At 44.2% G+C, this 18,961-nt stretch overlaps 3 protein-coding genes across 13 annotated transcripts; 2 read left to right on the top strand and 1 right to left on the bottom strand.

Annotated features, from left to right (window-relative positions):
- Window positions 1-79: 79 nt before the first annotated feature.
- On the bottom strand, window positions 80-1,593 carry ngrn (neugrin, neurite outgrowth associated). Its single transcript, XM_003963212.3, has 3 exons — window positions 1,136-1,593; window positions 942-1,052; window positions 80-866 (listed from the first exon to the last, which is right to left on the bottom strand). Exons 1-3 carry the CDS (start codon window positions 1,369-1,371, stop codon window positions 302-304), a joined length of 912 nt encoding a protein of 303 aa, XP_003963261.2. The 5' UTR covers window positions 1,372-1,593; the 3' UTR covers window positions 80-301.
- A 145-nt stretch (window positions 1,594-1,738) lies between these two features.
- On the top strand, window positions 1,739-6,268 carry nfyal (nuclear transcription factor Y, alpha, like). Of its 9 annotated transcripts, XM_029834320.1 has the most exons (11): window positions 1,784-1,883; window positions 2,164-2,225; window positions 2,636-2,751; window positions 2,912-2,998; window positions 3,652-3,798; window positions 4,134-4,265; window positions 4,360-4,462; window positions 4,549-4,718; window positions 4,988-5,161; window positions 5,264-5,371; window positions 5,446-6,268. In XM_029834320.1, exons 3-11 carry the CDS (start codon window positions 2,671-2,673, stop codon window positions 5,500-5,502), a joined length of 1,059 nt encoding a protein of 352 aa, XP_029690180.1. In that variant the 5' UTR covers window positions 1,784-1,883; window positions 2,164-2,225; window positions 2,636-2,670; the 3' UTR covers window positions 5,503-6,268. The 9 variants fall into 9 exon arrangements, with proteins under 9 accessions (XP_029690179.1, XP_011620249.1, XP_029690184.1 ...); XM_029834319.1 differs by lacking the exon at window positions 2,164-2,225 and having other exon boundaries at window positions 1,739-1,883; XM_029834322.1 differs by lacking the exon at window positions 1,784-1,883 and having other exon boundaries at window positions 1,896-2,225; window positions 5,449-6,268.
- Window positions 6,269-6,456: 188 nt separating this feature from the next.
- On the top strand, window positions 6,457-18,856 carry ahcyl1 (adenosylhomocysteinase-like 1). Of its 3 annotated transcripts, none has more exons than XM_003963106.3 (17): window positions 6,458-6,885; window positions 12,819-12,933; window positions 13,147-13,290; window positions 13,568-13,668; window positions 13,742-13,844; window positions 14,097-14,191; window positions 14,284-14,390; window positions 15,517-15,633; window positions 15,886-15,949; window positions 16,055-16,143; window positions 16,235-16,305; window positions 16,419-16,513; window positions 16,739-16,837; window positions 16,976-17,044; window positions 17,120-17,198; window positions 17,281-17,401; window positions 17,899-18,856. In XM_003963106.3, exons 1-17 carry the CDS (start codon window positions 6,694-6,696, stop codon window positions 17,903-17,905), a joined length of 1,668 nt encoding a protein of 555 aa, XP_003963155.2. In that variant the 5' UTR covers window positions 6,458-6,693; the 3' UTR covers window positions 17,906-18,856. The 3 variants fall into 3 exon arrangements, with proteins under 3 accessions (XP_029690178.1, XP_003963155.2, XP_011620246.1); XM_011621944.2 differs by lacking the exon at window positions 6,458-6,885 and adding an exon at window positions 10,515-10,641; XM_029834318.1 differs by lacking the exon at window positions 17,899-18,856 and having other exon boundaries at window positions 6,457-6,885; window positions 17,281-17,405.
- The last annotated feature ends 105 nt before the right edge of the window (window positions 18,857-18,961 follow it).

Genomic DNA, 18,961 nt, shown 5'->3' on the forward strand with positions numbered 1-18,961 from the left:
CTGGCCTTCTGATACAGTCAACAAGATTGCATCTTTCACAGATTGCTGCTCTGGTAGTGCAAAACACTGCAAGATAATGTCTGGATTTAAACATCTGATCATTTATTAGGTCGTGTTTTATAACTTCAATAATGAATATGTAAAATGGGTTTAGCAAGGCGACACCATCCCAAAACTATGTGCTGGTTTTTCTGCCAGTATGTAAACTACCGTCAAATATTAAAGTACCAGTATAGGAATTTATAGGAACAGTGATTTGATTTGCTTATTCGCTGTGTCCCATAAAGGGTTAACAAATTATTCAAATTCTGTATAGAAAGTTGCCTTCTGTGTCAAAAAAGTCTTTCCCCATTTTCACAGGCAGAGGTGGATTTTGCATTTCTATAAACTTTTCCAGATCATCTTCTGTGAACACTCTTCCGTCCCAACACTCCTCTTCCTCTATTGGATCACTATTGGTGGTTTTGTCCAAATCTGTCAGGTTTGTTTCCGAGACATTGCTAACAAAGTCACTACTATGATGCTGAACAGAAGGAGTGTGACTCTTAGCCAGGGATACTGGACCTTCACCTCGGAGCACTAAAGTCTGCTCAGCAGGAACCACGGCAGCTGTTTCTTTACCAGGTGGGAGTGCAGCAGGTGTGAAGTTTCCAGGAAGCTTCAGTTTTTCTTGTAATCTCCTAGAGCCTGAATGTAACACCTTTTGGCCGTGTTCAGCCATCACTTTGGCGTCCTGCTCGGCTCTTCTATCAACAGTGGGGACAAATTTGCTCCTAATAACTCTCAGGATGACGTCTGGGGTCACAGAGAAGCCCTCCGCCAGGCGCTCAACTGTCCACTCCTCTGGCTGCTCCTGTTTTAAATATCTGGAAGCAGAGATAGATTATTTGTAGTTTATTTACGTCTTTTACGAGTGGTTGGATTGAGATTACAACCCTCACCTGATTTGCTCAATAGCATCCCAGGAAAGCTTCCTCTTGGGAGCTCCTGGTGAGGTCATCTGTCTTCTCAATACATGAAACTTCACAGCCTTCTGCCTCCTTCGCACATTGCTGAAATAAATTATGACAAGTTCGAATATATTTCGTATATTATAAATATTCCACGGTGCTGATAGTGTTCTCCAGAAACTTACTTCATCAAGGCCTGCACCTTGTCTTCAACATCCTCCGGCTCAAGCTCGTCGTTAAACATCTCATGGCTGTATTTTGAGGCTCTGTTTGATGCCATTTCTCTGTGCACATGTCGCTGCTCCATCCATGGTTTGTTTGTGCTTCTGCTTGCACATCTACAGCCCGTCAAAACAGGCGAAAACACCGAAGCAGAACGGATCCTCGAAAGGAACGGGAGGACCTTAATGGTTCGAATCATTCAGCCAGAATCATACAGTTCTAAGAAGAAAAGAAATGTACGACGGGCGGATAAACTATTTTGTATTTAAAAGACTGATCTCCTACTTTCAGGACACCAGGGTGCATTTCCGCAATTGTGGTATTTACGACACAGTCGCTACGTGATTAGCGCCACCTAGCGGTCCGGAGGTAGACGCGATGGTACAAAGCGGGTATAAACACACTAGTGTCCATTTGTAAACTGGCGATTATAACACGGATGAGGTATTTCGTTGATTAAAGATTGTGACAAGGGGGTAGATTGCTTAAAAACAGATAGTATGTCCCGGGAAATCCCCCCCACTGAACAGCGACATCTGTCGAACGGAACTGCGCGCGCACCCCGCTCGCGCCCTATACTCATTTGTCCCGCAGTTACGCGCCTCCTCCCAGTCGCCGTTGTTTCATTTGCGCCATTTTGTTCGCTCACATTGTTGATTGGGCTTTAGCGAGCTGCACCCGAGCCAATCAGAGGGAAACCGGACAACGAAGGTACGGTAAGGGAGACCCGATTGAAGGCATTGGTAGTTGTCAGCACGGATTGGTTTGCTTTGGACCAACCACATTACTAAACCTGATAAATGCAAAAAACGAATGGCAGCTTGATTTTTGAGTCCCCGTCCGGCTGTGGCGTAAATAACTCTTCGTTCAAAATGTTGGCTGCTGCATGAAACATGATCTCTGGTGGTGAACAATACTTGGCCAACGTTAGCGAGTTAGCTAATATGATCGAATTTCAGACAAAGGAACGGCTAATATTTTTGTCCTCCAGGGGTTACCAAAGCAAATACCACCAGCTACAATAACAACAAACCATCGAACGACCCATACCAGGTTACCTGTTTACTAACCTTCAATTTTATCTTTAGGGGATTACCGCGATTTTTTAGCTTGCATTGCTAGCTATGACTAGCTGTTACCTATTTAGCTCACACCCCAAGCACTGTTGACAAAAAACCTTGACCAAAAAATGTAGTGACCCTTTTATACCGCCTACTGCACGTTTATAGAGATAATTTTTTTTGTGCTAGTTCCAAATTTGAAAAAGAGAGAGAGAGCGCCAATGATGCGTCGTATTGAAACGAGATTTATCATCAATGAATTGGCAGCAGTTAAAATCAGACCTAACAAAGCTTGAAAAGCCCTCTGTGTTTTTCAGAATAGTTACTTTTGTGGTCTGGTCTAATCTAATGTGAGATCGAGTGGTAATAAACGTTAAGTAACACGGTTCTTTACTCCTCCAGAGAGCATTGTTTCTGGGGAAAAAAAAGAAAAAGCCATGGAGCAGTACACCACTGCAACTACTACAACCGGGGAGCAGATAGTTGTGCAGACCACCAATGGACAAATTCAACAGCAGGTGAGCTCAGGAAAATGTTGCCTTTTTTGTCAAAAGTGGGAACCCTCTGCTTTGAGGGTCGGGTATCCAGAATTCCAGATCCTGTCTCCAGAATTCCAGATCCTGTCTATTTTCCCTCTCATGCTATGACTGAGACTCAGATATCCTGCCTTGCCTGCAGGCGCAGGGCACAGTCACGGCTGTGCAGCTGCAAACAGAGGCGCCAGTGGTGACGGCCTCAGGCCAGCAGGTGCAGACACTCCAGGTAGTGGTGTCACCTCCAGCCTGTGTCGGTGTCATGAGAATGTTACAGTCTAGTGGTTTGCATGCTCCAACCAGGGCTGTTTTATTTTTTTTTAATTTTGTGAGCCATCTTTGTACTGTTTGGTCCACCCTCTCTTGCTGAGCATGTGTTACAGCTGCTTAAACTGCATGCTCCTCAGCACAATGTGGTGTTGTGCCTGAAACTTAGATCTTCTGCTTTTGAAGACCTCAGTCTTCGCAGCTGACCTCTACAGAAGCACTACCTGATGACAATGGCAGTCAAATGTGCAGTCTGTGTTGTTCGTGTTGCAGAAGAACCAGCATGGATCCATACTTGTTACAGGCTGACACATGTCATCATTGAGCTGTGCTTGTCTTGTTGCAGAATGCGCCATAAGCATTTAGTCATCCATTTTGGTTCACGCATTTATGGATGCAAGATGCAAGTTTTTTCCAGTTGTGACTGAAAGTCCGTGTGATAGCAGCATCTTGTGTAATCATGTGCTTTTAAGCAAATCATATAAACCATTGTGAAACTTTAGCAGGAACATCGCTGTAAGTACTTTGACTTGACTAAAAGAAGCTGCCTGACACACGGGTGATGTAACATGTAGGACTGCCATCACCCCTGTTACAGCTTGCTGTGTCACTTTGTAGGTCCAGGGACAGCCCCTCATGGTACAGGTGAGCGGCGGGCAGCTCATCACATCTTCAGGACAGCCCATAATGGTACAGGCCATGTCGGGGGGTCAGGGTCAAACCATAATGCAGGTCCCTGTGTCTGGAGCCCAGGGACTACAGCAGGTAATGGTTAATGCCTAAATAATGATTACATTAAGTCGAAGAGAATAAGGTCACTTTGAATGCAAAATGCACAATTTAGCCTGATATTTAAAGTGTTAAACTTTAACCTGTAGATAATGGCATTAGTTAGTTTGCTTTGGATACTGTTTACTTACTGGTTCCCAGACTTGTTATTTTAACAGTATGAGCAATAGTCACAGTTTCGTTGCTCAAATACAGTAATCTCTTTTAAAGTTCTTTCTCTGAAAAGCAACATTTCCTGCCAAGATATTTGTGTCAGAGCACATGAAACATTGCCGAGAGGTCCTGAAAATGTCTGTGGTTTCCATGGGCAGATCCAGCTGGTGCAGCCAGGTCAGATCCAGCTTCAGGGTGGTCAGACTCTCCAGCTCCAGGGTCAGCAGGGTCAGCCTCAGCAGATCATCATCCAGCAGCCCCAGGCGGCCATCACGGCAGGACAGAACCAGGTGCTGTATTCTCCTCAGTCAAGTATCCAGTGCATTTATTCAGTTATTGTTGACATTACTGACCATGGACTGTCTAATCCCCTTGGTTCTGCAGGGGCAGCAGATCAGCGTGCAGGGCCAGCAGGTGGCACAGACTGCAGACGGACAGACCATCGTCTATCAGCCCGTCAATGCAGACGGTACCGTCCTGCAACAGGGTAAATTCAGTTTTCTCCTGCTACCTTTTTCGTTGGTTTCTTTCTACTTTTTGGATCTGAAAACAGCATTAACGCTGTGTTTGCAGGAATGATCACCATCCCCGCTGCCAGCTTGGCAGGGGCCCAGATTGTGCAGGCTGGGGGCACCAGCACCAACACGACCAACAGCAACCAAGGCACTGTGACCGTCACCCTGCCCGTCTCTGGTAACATGGTCAATGCAGGTGGAATGGTCATGGTAAGACCCTGTGCTGAGGTACCCAACATCTTACTTTTTATTTCATGTAAAGTCACACAAGGTGTATGGGGCTTTATTGTTTTTTTTAAAATCTGCTAATCACAACTCAATCACAATTTATGCCATAAATAATGTTGTGGTTGATTAACACTCCAGTTTGATGATTGGCAGCAGTATATTTTGTTGAATTTTAGTTAATTCAGTCCCTCTGCTAGCTCGATTAGCACTTTCTTCTCATTTGTCACAGCTTGGAGTTAAAATGTTACCTTTGACTGTTCCTGCCTTAGATGGTGCCTGGTGGTGGTGCAGTTCCCACTATGCAGCGTATCCCCCTGCCAGGAGCTGAAATGCTCGAGGAAGAACCCCTGTATGTCAACGCTAAACAGTACCACCGCATCCTGAAGCGGAGACAGGCCAGAGCTAAACTAGAGGCAGAAGGAAAGATCCCCAAAGAAAGGAGGGTAAATCACGAGTCTTTTTTTTTTCTGCCTGATCTTTTTCCTCACAATGTACCGGTAATGCTGTGATTACCAACACGACCTGTTTTCGTTTTGAAACACAAGAAATACCTACACGAGTCACGCCACCGCCACGCCATGCAGCGTAAACGAGGAGACGGGGGGCGCTTCTTTTCGCCTAAGGAAAAGGAGGAGGCTCTGCTCCTGGCACAGGTAATAATCTGGGACATAAGTGAACCATCGTCCTGCATCTTCCTCCTTAATTGTAGTTTTTTGTGTTTCCTCAGCAGCAGGAATCAGCACAGGCGGATGAGACTGTGGCCCACATGATCCGAGTGTCGTAGCGGGGTCAGGGCCGTTGTCACCTCCTCCGGTCAACTCCACCCTGCCTAAACCCCTCCCAGCTAACTGGCCTGCCTCAGCGGCCCCTCACCCGCCGAGCCATCTACTCGCTCCTTCGCAGGGCTTCCTGAGATCCAAATACGTGGCAACTATCCTAAAATGAAGGAGGCTTTAAGTTCACCTCATCTGATCCAGCTCTTAGGATCTTTTTTATTGTATGGTTGTTCAGCAAGATTGAGGCATGAAATTAAACATAAGCAGTAAAGAGAGGAAATGACGGCTGTGAGTCCATGCAGAACCTGCTCAGCTCCCCACTCGTCGAGAGACTTTTTCTTTGTGTTATAGGTTTGTTTCTGTTGACGCCACGCTCATCCTCCATCTTTTACGTGACGCCCTGTGTTGAAGTTATTCAATGTGTGCATGTGTGTTCAGGATGGACTCTGATTCAGACCAACAACTGAAGATATAAAAGAAATATTGTACATAAACATTTGTCTTCTTCAGATGTGCTTCATAATTTTCCCAGTTCTCTGGATGCATTTTATACTCTTTCATGGTTAGACAGTAATTGTAAGGAAAAAAATAACTCTTTTGCATCATATTGCATAATATATATTCATGTAGTTGCTTCATTGGTGAGTCCACCTTAGGTTTTTTTTTTTTCTTTGTAGATAATTTCTTTTTTGGGATCCATAAGGTGGGCTAATGCAATGTCTTTTTTATAAAAACGTTGGATGATGAATTCATTAAATCTGTTTTTGAGGTGTTCATATGTGTAATAGTCTACCAGTTTATGTATTTGATCTTTATGTGCACATTGAACAGCTCAGCTTCTACGCCTGTCTCATCGGAATCCGTCCAAGGCGTCAAGGGGGCGGGGCTTGATGGGTTTCTGGGAAATGGAGTTTTAAGCACACCAGCACTGACTGGGTAATCTTCGCCTGGCTACCGCCCACTTTCTCCGGCGACAACCTCCACTCGCCGCCCCCTCGACAACGAGATGGTGTCTGTGGATGACAGCAGGCTCAGGAGGACTTTAAAGTAGAGAAGCAAGAAACGGCTTTAAGCTAATCTCCCCTGAAGCGGGCTAATTATTTCACCTAAGTCTAAACCGAAGCCGGCGTCAGAAAAAGCCAACAGCCTCCAGCACCTCCGCAATTCTCCCTTAACGGCATCAGTATCACCTGGATGAAATGACCGACTCGGTTGTCGACTGCAAGACGGAGGTGAAACAAGCCACGAAATATGTCAAAGAGACCGAGAACGTGGCGGAAAAATATTCAGCCTTGACCGTGAGCAAGAACAGCAGCGACGTGAACATGAATGTGGGGGAAATGCCGTCCGCGGCGTTCACCGCAGTCCCGACTCTCAAATCCGTCAAGAAGGTAAGAACCGTGATGCCCGCCATTAACGGCTGTCACTGGCCGGAGGCTGCGTGAGTCGGCTGGAGGAACGCACTGTACCGCAGTGGAGCGCTGGCACGGCAGGGTGCCGACGGGGTCACCGGTGTCAACGCGGATGGAGGCGATGCTGCAGTAGCGAAACCCAATAACCCGACAGCACCATCGCGCCAGAAATAAACACATATAGACATAAAGTAGTTCACTAAAAAAGAGCAATCCGATGAGATGGGGCCGCACTGCACTGGCTCGCAGGTGTAATTACGCGTTTCCACGGTGTCATTACTGAAGCGAGAACGTGCAATTTCAGCTGGAAACTCCCTTTTAGACCTGCATTGTTTTTTCCAAATTCTGTTTGGATCAGACCTCCATCATGCCAACATCCCGTAGGTTGCAGGGGGTGGGGGGGCACAATAACAGCCACGTCGAGCTCTTAAATCTGATTCAGGCCCCCTGCAGAGGGGAGAGACGCGGTGCTGCAGAGACACACACAAACTCGCACACCAAGAGGTTCTGCAATGCGAAGAATTTTAATCCCTGTCAAAAAGCTGAATCGTACTGTATTAGGGGTCTGTTTAGTTTTCCAGGGCAGCTCCACTGTTGGTGATTTTAAAATAGAGCAACCACCTTAAATTTCTTGACTGTTACGCAACAAGCATCCATGGATGAGACTCCCCTGAGGTGGCCGCTCATCACAGCTGGACAGGACCGTGACTGCGCATATTAACCGCTGGCAGCGGGTGACAGTGGGGACCCCCGTGTCTTTCTCCGTGTGTCCCCAGAGATATTTTTTTAAATACTTAATTGCTTTTGTTAAAGTGAGCATTTTTTTTTATAACTAAGTACTTGCGAGAATGCACAAGACACCTGGGACATTAGGTGCATGAACACAGTTATGAGCTTGATCATCCCTCAAGGTGACCTTTAATTTGTGACGCACAGAGAGTCCTCAGCTGTTTGAAACATGGTTTCGGTCTTAAATTGACCTTGTTTGAAATGTTCCTGGACACTGTTATGGTTCTTTTTTATGTTGGATCATGAACATGGACATTCGGTTGATTGGAGGCACTAAATTATCCCTAGGGACGTGTGTGCGTGTGTGTGTGTGTGTGTGTGTGTGTGTGTGTGTGTGTGCTGGGACAGACTCCATCACCAGCCCCTCCTCATGCCTTTGGGACTAATCAATTGTCTCCATAAAAAGCTGGATGGTGGAACTATTTAAATGACATAGATAGATAGATAGATAGATAGATAGATAGATAGATAGATAGATAGATAGATAGATAGATAGATAGATAGATAGATAGATAGATAGAGAGAGAGATAGATAGATAGATAGATAGATAGATAGATAGAGAGAGAGAGAGAGAGAGAGAGAGAGAGAAGCTTCAGTTTTCTCCTCTAACCTTTTTGTGATTTTATTGAATTAAAGGCCACATTGGTCCAAGAAAGTTCAGACGTATAAAAAAGTCCTAATAAAAATGCGTGTATTTTCAAGAAATGGTGCTCACAGACTCAAGAATTTTCTGTGGGACCCCCCGTCTGATGAAAAAACATTATGAGGGCCGTGAGCCACCCTCAGGGAGTCTGATAGAAAACATATTGGATGGAAGGAATGTCGACTGCGCTCAGCAAGACAACGGCAAAAATGAGCACATCCGATATTGCAGAGGGGGAGGAGGGCACACTGTCATATAATCATCTGAAAGGTGTCATGACCAGAACCCATCAATTAAAACTGATGTGTGAGTACATGTGTGTGTGTGTGTGTGTGTGTGTGTAGGTGGTGTGAATCAAAGAAAACAACCACTCTGCCTCCTCTGACTGTACATCCAGCGGTTACACAATGCACCCTGCTGGGGAGGTAGACCCAAATTAGTTGATGCATCATCTTTTCGAGATGGTACCGGTGTAGGATAGGTTACACACCACTTTGGTTATTTGTCTGGCAAAAAAGGGAGAAAGGCAGACCGAAGAAAAAGTGAACCTGGACATGGATTGAATGTGAAAACATAAAGCCCCATCATGTGTCGAGGATTTGGTAGTGAGTGACTTGGTAGTGGACCAGACCTGGAAACACTGCATAAAATGTGCTGAAATGAACACACACACACACACACGCGCGCGCGCACACACACACACACACACACACACACACACACCTCCTTGTATTTCTATTTTTGTCAGGACTTTCAGAGGCAGAATGTATTACCCAGTCCCTTACCCTAATCATCCCTACTAAACTCCAACCCTAAACCAAATTCTAACCTGAAACAGAAAACTACGTCTTAATGCTCAAACAGTCAATTTAAGTTGTGGGGACCAGCCAAAATAGCCTCACTTCCCAAAAATGCACTTCCCATTTTGCTAGTAGAATGTGGATTTTGGTAGTCATTATGCAGCAAATACAAGAACAAACCCACAGACATGAAGACATTTTAGATTAATGATGTCAGAATACTTTTTAAGAGGCAGCGTTCAGATATGTGTAACTGTGACTTTAATGTTGTCTGTGCTGATATTTTTCATTATTTATAGCTTTAATAGGAAATGACTGTATTTCCAGCTATGTGCAAGCAACATGTTCACACAGGAAAAGTCAGCATAGGTTCATAAAGGTTCAGTGCTGCTACTATAATTCAATTTCCCCACGGGGATGAATAAAGTTCATCTTAATCTTAATCTTAAATATAACAGATCAGTACATCTTTAAATCATCCTTCCCTGCTCTCAGTTGTTGCTTTCATCATTGTTTTATTTTGCAGATTTGTGAACAAAATGACTTGATTGTAGGTAATGCAGTAAGGATTTGAATGCAGTCGGAGGTATAAAATATGCTAAAGGTGACATAGAGAAAGGATTAGCAGCCGTGTATTTTTCCACAACACTGTAATCTGTCACGCATGTGTTGATCTAAACAGGCGCCCTGTGCAGACCGTACAGTACAATGATTTTTGTTTGGGGAACATCTTTGACATGATTATTGCTTTACTGTCGACACGACGGTGGTGCACACTTTGAGTCACACAGACGATCTGTCTGTGACTCAGTGCACGTGTTCACTCGGACTAACCACCACTCAAACGTCTGCGTGTTCTATGGTGCCAGTGTTGTCTGGCTGCGTAGTGGATGTCACCTTATATCAGGAACCGTTCCTGCTCACGGCCTCCAGTTGCTTCGCAGGTCAAATCGGTGACCTGTCCTGCCATCTACGACAGAGGGTATTTTTAGCTGTAGGAAGGGACGTAAAGGGCTGCTCATTGATGCTGGTGAAGGCCAAAGGAAACAAGGCTGAATTTCTCTTGTCAATCCCTTTTTTTAGTAGGCCAAATCCTTTACAAAACCTTACTGCGGCAAATGCTTTCTAGCTGGTCTAAATCTGGCAAAACATTTCCATTTTTACTCTGCTTGAACTTTAGCTTTCACACGTGAAACACACACAGCCACCTTTAGCAACCTGTTGTCAGCGTGAAAGAGTGAAAGAGACTGGTAGTAGGAGTCTATCCCCATTTTTCCCTCTAGGTCTCTCTCTCTCTTGCTCTCTCCCTCTAGGTTGTCCATTAGAAATAACAATAATAGGTGGGAACCTCCCCCTGGCTCTGCCTGGGAGTGTTCTGGGATAATAGCAGCAGGGACACCTAGTACCATCACACAGAGGACACACAGTGCAGCGCGAGGTAGGCAGGGAACTGCAGAGACCTGGCAGCCATGGCACACAAACATGGGCACGGGAGAGAAAGGGTGAGTCGCTCTTAATGCATCACACGGACCTGATCCAACAAAACTTAATGCAAACAGGACCAACTTTAGAGATTTAGACATGTCATAACTGTTGGGGCTCTGCTTCTGTTGTTTATAGAGAATGACTCTTTGTCAGGTACAAAACTGAAGACTTTTATGTCTTCAGCGCAAATCTGTGCAAACGTTTATAATCATTTTCGGGGTAAGAGGAACAGAATGATGGCTTTTTTAAAATAATGCAACTGTTAACTGAGCTCACTGCACCACAGGAGACTCCTAAAGTTCTCCTGAACCCTCAAGAGTCTGCATGGATGCAAAACAAACACAAAATAAGCATTTTGCAAGAGCATAAGAGCAGCCTGCGCCCTCAATTGTGAAAATAAAGACGTGCGGAGATGTGCTCCGTTCTTGAGTTTCTTTATAATCACACAGTAGATTGTTCTGGGTTTGTTTCCTGGATCGGGGGACTTCGGCGCGATGAAGGTCAGAGTAGCCGTGCCAACACCCTGCTGGTGTTACTTTTCATATATATTTAATAGTGTGCCCTTAATGTACAGCACCATTAAACACCGCTACAGTCGAGGGTGGCGTCGGTGTGCTCCGTGCAATCACACTCGGATGTTACCTTCTTCTCTGTTGTGAGTCTGGCATTCATGGGATTTATCATCCCTGTGTTGTGTCAACTCTGTGGGTCTGCATGCTAGTTTTTAGTGCAAACACATGCTATGGACATTTAAAATAAGAGGACAAAGAATTCTGATGGCACAGCATCGGGGAATAAGGACACGTAAAGTTAATTACCATTGAGGCAAGAACAAACTTTAACATGGTATGTCCATAAAATTATTTTAACTGTCTATTTAGAAGCTTTTATAGCCGCAATTCATTTTTAAGTCAACAACAATGAAAAAGGAGTGAAAACTATTTACAGGCTCCCAAACAAGCTCTAAAAGAAATAATCTTAATCAACACATAATAGTCAGCACATGAATATATTTGGAGGGAGGTTGTGAAGTGCCATTAAAATGAATAAAATCTTAAAATCAACCCAGAAACATGACGGTAGCCACCAAACCTGATGCTGCGGGTAACAGGACACCAGTCCAGGGAACAGAAAGTGAGCCAGGCTTTCACAAACAAACATTTTGTAACTTTGTCAGAATCCTACAGACCCACTTTGTCCAGCGTGATGTTCTGGTGATGTTCTGGTACCAGAGGCAGCACTGGGAGGTCTGGAAGGAGAAGTGGTTGTCTGTCATGGTTGACTCTGTGGAGGGAAAGTTCACATATATATGAATGAATTTTTATATAAAAAGTATCTTTGTTATGGATCCAGTCTTCTTAAAGAACAAAGCAGAGAGAAAGTCAAGAAAGTTTCAATTTCCTGCTAAAAAGCCACCAGGACACCTGGAGCATCTACGAAAGCATCACAGACCCACTCTGATGGAAACACTGTTTTTGACTACAATAATAATTCCGTTTTTTCTCCTCTGTTAATATCTATGGACATAAAATATTTTAAAAGGGTTTCATTAAAGGTGTTATTAAAAATAAAATGTGATGCCCACCAAAGCGAGTGTGCCTGACACTGACCACTGAAACAAGGCACATCTGCACATAATGGTTCTGAATTTCCTACAAGTCTAATTATTATTGAAGGGGTTCTGTTGGACCGAAGCAGCAGGTGCTGGATTTTAATTGAGGAGCTGCCTGAGATGATGTTTAAATATTTTTCATCTTTCTTTTTACTGTATCTGCTGACATTGGACAGTTTCCTGCCTGCTTCACGTCGTGTTTTTTGTGGTTTTGATCTGGCCTCCAGGCCTCGGTGTTGACGAGATGAATCTCAGACATAAATGACGCCTGGGTGCTGAATATTAAATCACAGAGTACAAAGGAGCGTCTAAAAATACGTTTCAATCTCCCTGCTTCCTGATCTGTTTGTGTTTACCGAGATTCATATAGAGAGACACAGAAATGGGATTTTTTTTTAAGAATTAATCACCATCTAGCAATAAAACATTTGCTTATTTATTGTTTTTATTACATTTTCAATTAAATATAATAGAAAAAACTGAACATGCTGGATGAGATGTAGATCGCTAAAAAAAAAAAAAAACCTGCAGTACTGCTTTTATAACTCAGGTGACATGAATTTGTGGTTTGGTTCTCTTCAGATCCAGTTTGCTAACATGGAGGACAAACAAGAATTCAGCAAGTACCCCACCAAGGCGGGCCGGCGCTCCCTGTCTCGCTCCGTCTCGCAGTCGTCCACAGACAGCTACAGCTCAGGTACTCTGCTTCACCGAGAGCCGTCCAAAAATTAAATCACAGTGGTAAATTAAAAGGCAAAAGAATTTTAGCAATTAGTGAATGAGCAGTAATGTCTTAGTGTTATACTCTCTCAGGATGTGCCTCATAGTTGTTTGTCTAAAACATACGTACAGTATAAACATAAAAGATGCTGCACCTTGCCATGATTGCCTCTTGTATATTTTTCCACAGCGGCATCCTACACCGACAGCTCTGACGATGAGACCTCCCCGCGGGACAAAACGCAGGTCAACAGTCACGGCAGCAGCGACTTCTGCGTGAAGAACATCAAGCAGGCTGAATTTGGCCGCCGCGAAATAGAAATAGCTGAACAAGGTATAGCTGAGCACGCACAGTATTGTTGCTTTTCATGAGCGTGTCTACGAAGGAACGGACGATATCTGAACGTGAGCAGTTGAAGTCTCGGCCGGGCTGGGAAACAACAGCTGGTGCTGATATTTCTGTTTATTCAGCCTCCATCTTACATCATTTACTGCGCCTTTTTTCCTGTTTGAGCGGGCCCATTTATGTATTCAAAGTGTTTCTCCTCGCCGTTGGAGCCTGACCTTTGCATCCGTTCAGACTCCACTGATGCGAGTGTGTTCCTCCACAGACATGTCTGCCCTCATCTCTCTGAGGAAGAGGGCCCAGGGGGAGAAACCGCTGGCAGGGTCCAACATAGTGGGCTGCACCCACATCACAGCTCAGACAGCTGTATGTGACCAGATCACTCACGGTTCTTCCTTTTCCCCTCTCATTTAGCTGAATCTATGACTCCCTCTCTTAGGTGTTGATTGAGACGCTGGTGGCCCTGGGAGCCCAGTGCCGCTGGACCGCCTGTAACATCTACTCCACTCAGAATGAGGTGGCTGCTGCTTTAGCTGAAACAGGTAGGAATTCCACCAGAAATCATCAAAATAATCATTGGATTAGGTGCAAAATGCTAAAGCCTTAACTGTGTAATGCGTTTTAATGAAGATACATCGAATTTAGTGTTCGATTTATGGTTGCAGAGACATGATGCAACACCAAAACAACATATCTGTGCACATGCTTTTAGTGTGTAACGCTGGTCTAATGGAGCAGCTGCCAGCTGGCCGGCCTTCCATTCTCCTCCATTAAGGGTGGATGTTTTGTTTCAGGAGTACCCGTGTTTGCATGGAAGGGTGAGTCTGAGGACGACTTCTGGTGGTGCATCGATCGCTGTGTCAACATGGATGGCTGGCAGGCCAACATGGTATCCCACAAAATCTCATGACACATCTTACATCCGCCTGAGCGCTGCTCACTGTGGAGTTTATCTTTGTGAATTTTCCCCATTTTCCTTAGATTTTAGATGATGGGGGAGACTTAACTCACTGGGTGTACAAGAAGTATCCCAGCGTCTTCAAGAAGGTTCGGGGAATAGTGGAGGAGAGCGTAACTGGAGTGCACAGGTACAGTAAATAGGTTTATGAGAACAACATTTTGGGTGGTGTACACTGTTGCTTCATAGCAAGATGGTTTTAATTAGAGGCCATTTGTTCTCCCTTTGCCAATGTGGCTTTTTTCCCTGGTACTCTTGTTTTGTCCAGAGGTCCAAAGAGTTGGGTTAATTGGGTCCTTTAAATGCACTTAGGTGTGAGTGGGTGAATGTTTTGGATGGATGGATGGATGGATGGATGGATGGATGGATAGATGGTTGATGGATGGATGGATGGATGGTTGATGGATGGATGGATGGATGGATGGTTGATGGATGGATGGATAGATGGTTGATGGATGGATGGATGGATGGTTGATGGATGGATGGATGGATGGATGGATGGATGGTTGATGGATGGTACTTGAGTCATCAATTGCCTTATATTTAAGAGTAAATATAAATATGGAATTAACACTTTTTCTACACTATTAATTCTACTTATTGACAGGAAGTCCCAGTTCACCTGTAAAACAATAGTGTTGCCGTAGTTGTTCACATTATCGCATGCCTACAGATACCAGACTCTTCCTGCTGCAGGTGATCGTCTCCTGTATCACAGCAGCAGGTTCCTTCAGCTGTGGATGGAGCACTAAACATTCTATAGTTCCCCTGTTGCCTTCCTCTATAATGTATATGTCTGCAACACCATCAGTCTGTTTATAGCTGTTAATCTCTGGTTTAATATGCAGGACTGGGTAAAGGCTGACATGGGCAGTCCCTTGAGTAATGATGGGTATTTGTGATTTGGCAGTCATAAATTTGCTCCAAAGCATCATCCTTTCAGCACCGATATTATGTTGCTGCTACCAAGAAAACAGAAAAGCTGCAAACACGTCAACACTGCAGCCTGGAATTGTGGTCGTTCTTATTTGAGGAACAAGACAGTGCATGTGTGGTGTCATCTGAGTGCAGCTCGCAGCAGCTGCCCAGTGGCAGTTGTGCTCGTACATCTCTCATTGGGATCAATTACACTTCCAGAAAGAAAACGGGTCACAGGGGGCAGGACGGTGTGGGTCTATGTGGATATTCTGTACTAACACGTGTTTGTATGTATGTATGTATCTGTCTCAACATGTTTCCCTCCTGTGGCCTCACAGGTTGTACCAGTTATCTAAAGCTGGCAAGCTGTGTGTTCCTGCCATGAACGTCAACGACTCAGTCACCAAACAGAAATTTGACAACCTTTACTGCTGCCGGGAATCTATTCTGGATGGGTGAGAAGAATAATAAGTTTTCAGTACTGACTGTGCTTACATGGACTTGAGTCCCGTCGTGGGTCCCTGTGTGCTTGAAAAATCTGTCTTAGTCTCTCATATTGTGCCATTAATTTAAACGATGCAACCCAGGTGTCAAATACAAAACACAACTAAACTTTACAGGAGTCCATGTGAGTGCGGTCAGTTGAGCTAAGGCGCTAATGCAGCCCTTCAAAAGTGTAACGTGTGTTGCTGTCTTGTCCCTGTCAGGTTGAAGAGGACCACAGACATAATGTTTGGAGGCAAACAAGTTGTTGTGTGCGGTTATGGAGAGGTGCTTATTCTTGAAAATACACTTTGGTAGATAAATGATCTCAAACAGCCTTATGTGTCCTGTAGACCCCTGGTTTCCTCTCTGACTCTGTCCTTTGCTGTGTAGGTGGGAAAGGGCTGCTGTACTGCCCTAAAGGCTCTCGGGGCCATCGTATGTGTCACAGAGATTGACCCCATCTGTGCCCTGCAGGCATGGTGAGTCTCATGCATCTGTTTACCACCCATCCACTGTCACCCCTCTTTCTTGTTATCTGCTAATTGGAAATATGGGCATGTGTCTGTGCAGCATGGACGGCTTCAGAGTGGTCAAGCTTAGCGAAGTCATCCGGCAGATGGACGTGGTGATCACCTGCACTGGTACCGCGTCTCCCTCAGTCATTATTTCAACCCCATTTATTCTACATAAAAGGAAATCAATTTTTCCACATTATTGTCACATTTTGAAATTCACCGTCTTTTTAAAAAAATAGGCAACAAGAATGTTGTTACCAGAGAGCAGCTCGACAGAATGAAAAACGGCTGCATTGTCTGCAATATGGGGCACTCCAATACTGAGATCGATGTGGTAATGTGTGCATCTGTAACTGTAGCACATTTGCAACACATGTCTGGGTGTTTCAATTTAAAAGTACAATATTCTAGCTCTCTTAAAGTCAGTAATTTAGAAATATAGGATGTGTTTATGCTTGTGCTTTTCTTTATGGACATTTTCCAAATGGACATGTTCCACCTTTTCTTTTCCTCGTGTAAAAGCAATTGTGAGATGAACATCTTTTGTTTGTATCCCCAGGCGAGCCTGCGCAGCCCTGAGCTGACCTGGGAGAGAGTGCGCTCTCAGGTTGACCACATCATTTGGCCCGATGGAAAGAGGGTTGTTCTGCTCGCAGAGGTGATTTCCCTACCTGGATGAACAGTCTCTTTAAGCTGCTTTATAGCACCATGTTTGTTTGGTTTTTTTAAACTATATGCGGTAAAGTGTTACTGTTTTTTAACCCTGCTTAGAATCTTCTGTGCTCTCATGTCTCAGGGTCGCCTTCTGAATCTGAGCTGCTCCACCGTGCCTACCTTTGTGTTGTCCATCACTGCTACAACTCAGGTGGGTTTGGCTGATGCCTCTCTGACTGTAGCGGTTTTCCTGCCGGTGCTCATACGGCCCTTCTCTCCTCTGCAGGCCCTGGCCCTGATCGAGTTATTCAATGCTCCAGTGGGTCGGTACAAACAGGACGTGTATCTCCTGCCCAAGAAGATGGGTGAGCCTCTTTTTAACGTATCCGTTGATCATTCTGATGTGACCATCACCCCCCACTGTGTGGATTTCTCCATTTTCCTCAGATGAGTACGTGGCCAGTTTGCACCTCCCCATCTTTGACGCTCACCTGACAGAGCTGACGGACGAGCAGGCCAAGTACATGGGCCTCAACAAGAACGGCCCCTTCAAACCCAATTATTACAGGTAGGCTCTTTCTGCCCCAAACGTCATCAGCAGTGTGTCACTGGCTTGTTTGTTTCAGTTTGACCACAGTGGATTCCTGCAGTGATAAAATTGCAGCTTATCTCATGTTTTATTGTTATTGTTATTATTATTTAATGAGGGAATTCGGTAGATTCAGAACCACAAAGAGTGACGGAGAGGGAACATTCGACAAATATGAATCTTCTGTTCCCATTCTCTATACAGACCAATGATTCATAATGAACTCTAGCATAAACATAGCTGCAGTTTGGATGAACGTAGTCTGTAACTCTAAACAAAATGTCCAAACTATGAGATAGACTGGTCAGACTGGTTTGGAAGGAAGCGGGACAGACCCAGAGCACTGAGCTCACAGATTTGCCTGGTTCAGGTTGAATTATTTGACAGGTTTCTTTATTTGGAAGCCATTTTGTGTGACATGAGATCAGTGTGTGCCTGTGTGTGTGAGTAATACGACCCTTATGTTTTATTCGCAGGTATTAACGGAAACAGCCCTCAATGCAGTTGCCCCGGGATAAACAGAGATATCTATTTTATTTTCTAAATTGCTACATAATGGAGGAACTATTTTACTTATGCTGAATGTAACTTATTACTAGCACTCCGCACAGGATGTGACATAGATAATATAAGACTGAGAAACAAATATTATATAACCAAATAATATTTTACACATCTTCACGTCTTGAGTAGAAAAGCCTGCTTGCATGTCGCATCTGTGTAATCTCTTATCCAATTTCCTTGTTTACTCTACGCACAGTGCCATACGATGGCTGTCAGAATGGAACTGATTTATACTTTGTCAATTATAAAATTATTTGATGAGTACATTCCATCAGTGAGAGTTTAGGTTGAGCTAAATCTGTCTCTGAATCTCACTGTATATAACAGACATGTTTGATTTAAATAATCAAATAGTATGGTAACAGCGACTATGGACCTAGAGGTAGCACCCAGTCATCATTGCAACACACCAAATCCACCGTGTCATGTTATTTATTATAGGCATTCATTAAAGCCTGAACAAATACTGGCTAGGACTCAAATCAAGAAAAAGAAAATAGTTTCCCATTCCAGCTGTGATCTGTGTGTCTGGGAAGCAGCTATGGCCTGTACTGACTGGGTGATACCTTTAAGGCTACATCGTAAATGTGCCTTTTGAAATAATTTACTACACGTTATTATTACCTATGAATTAAAAAGCATTCCTCTTTTCTAAAACCGCTGATTATAGTGGTGCTTCTAACGTCTTCCCTCCACAGCTTTTGGTGTTAATCGTAACTAATGTATGGGTTCTATGTTGAGAAATATATTTCACCTTTGCCATATGCTCGTCACTGTCTTAATTTGATCCAACACAAATACTGCGCCTGAATGCAACATGTATGTAAAAGAATGCATAATATCAACAATAAAGTACTTTTAACAGAGAAATGTGAGTGGATGGCGTTTATACTCAGGCTGCTACGGCTCAGTGGCTTTTAGGGATAAGGCCTGTATTCACTTTTCCAAATTCCAGCCCTAGTGTGCATTACTGCA

The sequence above is a fragment of the Takifugu rubripes genome, chromosome 3, assembly GCF_901000725.2.
Source record: "Takifugu rubripes chromosome 3, fTakRub1.2, whole genome shotgun sequence".
Classification (NCBI taxonomy): Eukaryota; Metazoa; Chordata; class Actinopteri; order Tetraodontiformes; family Tetraodontidae; genus Takifugu; species Takifugu rubripes.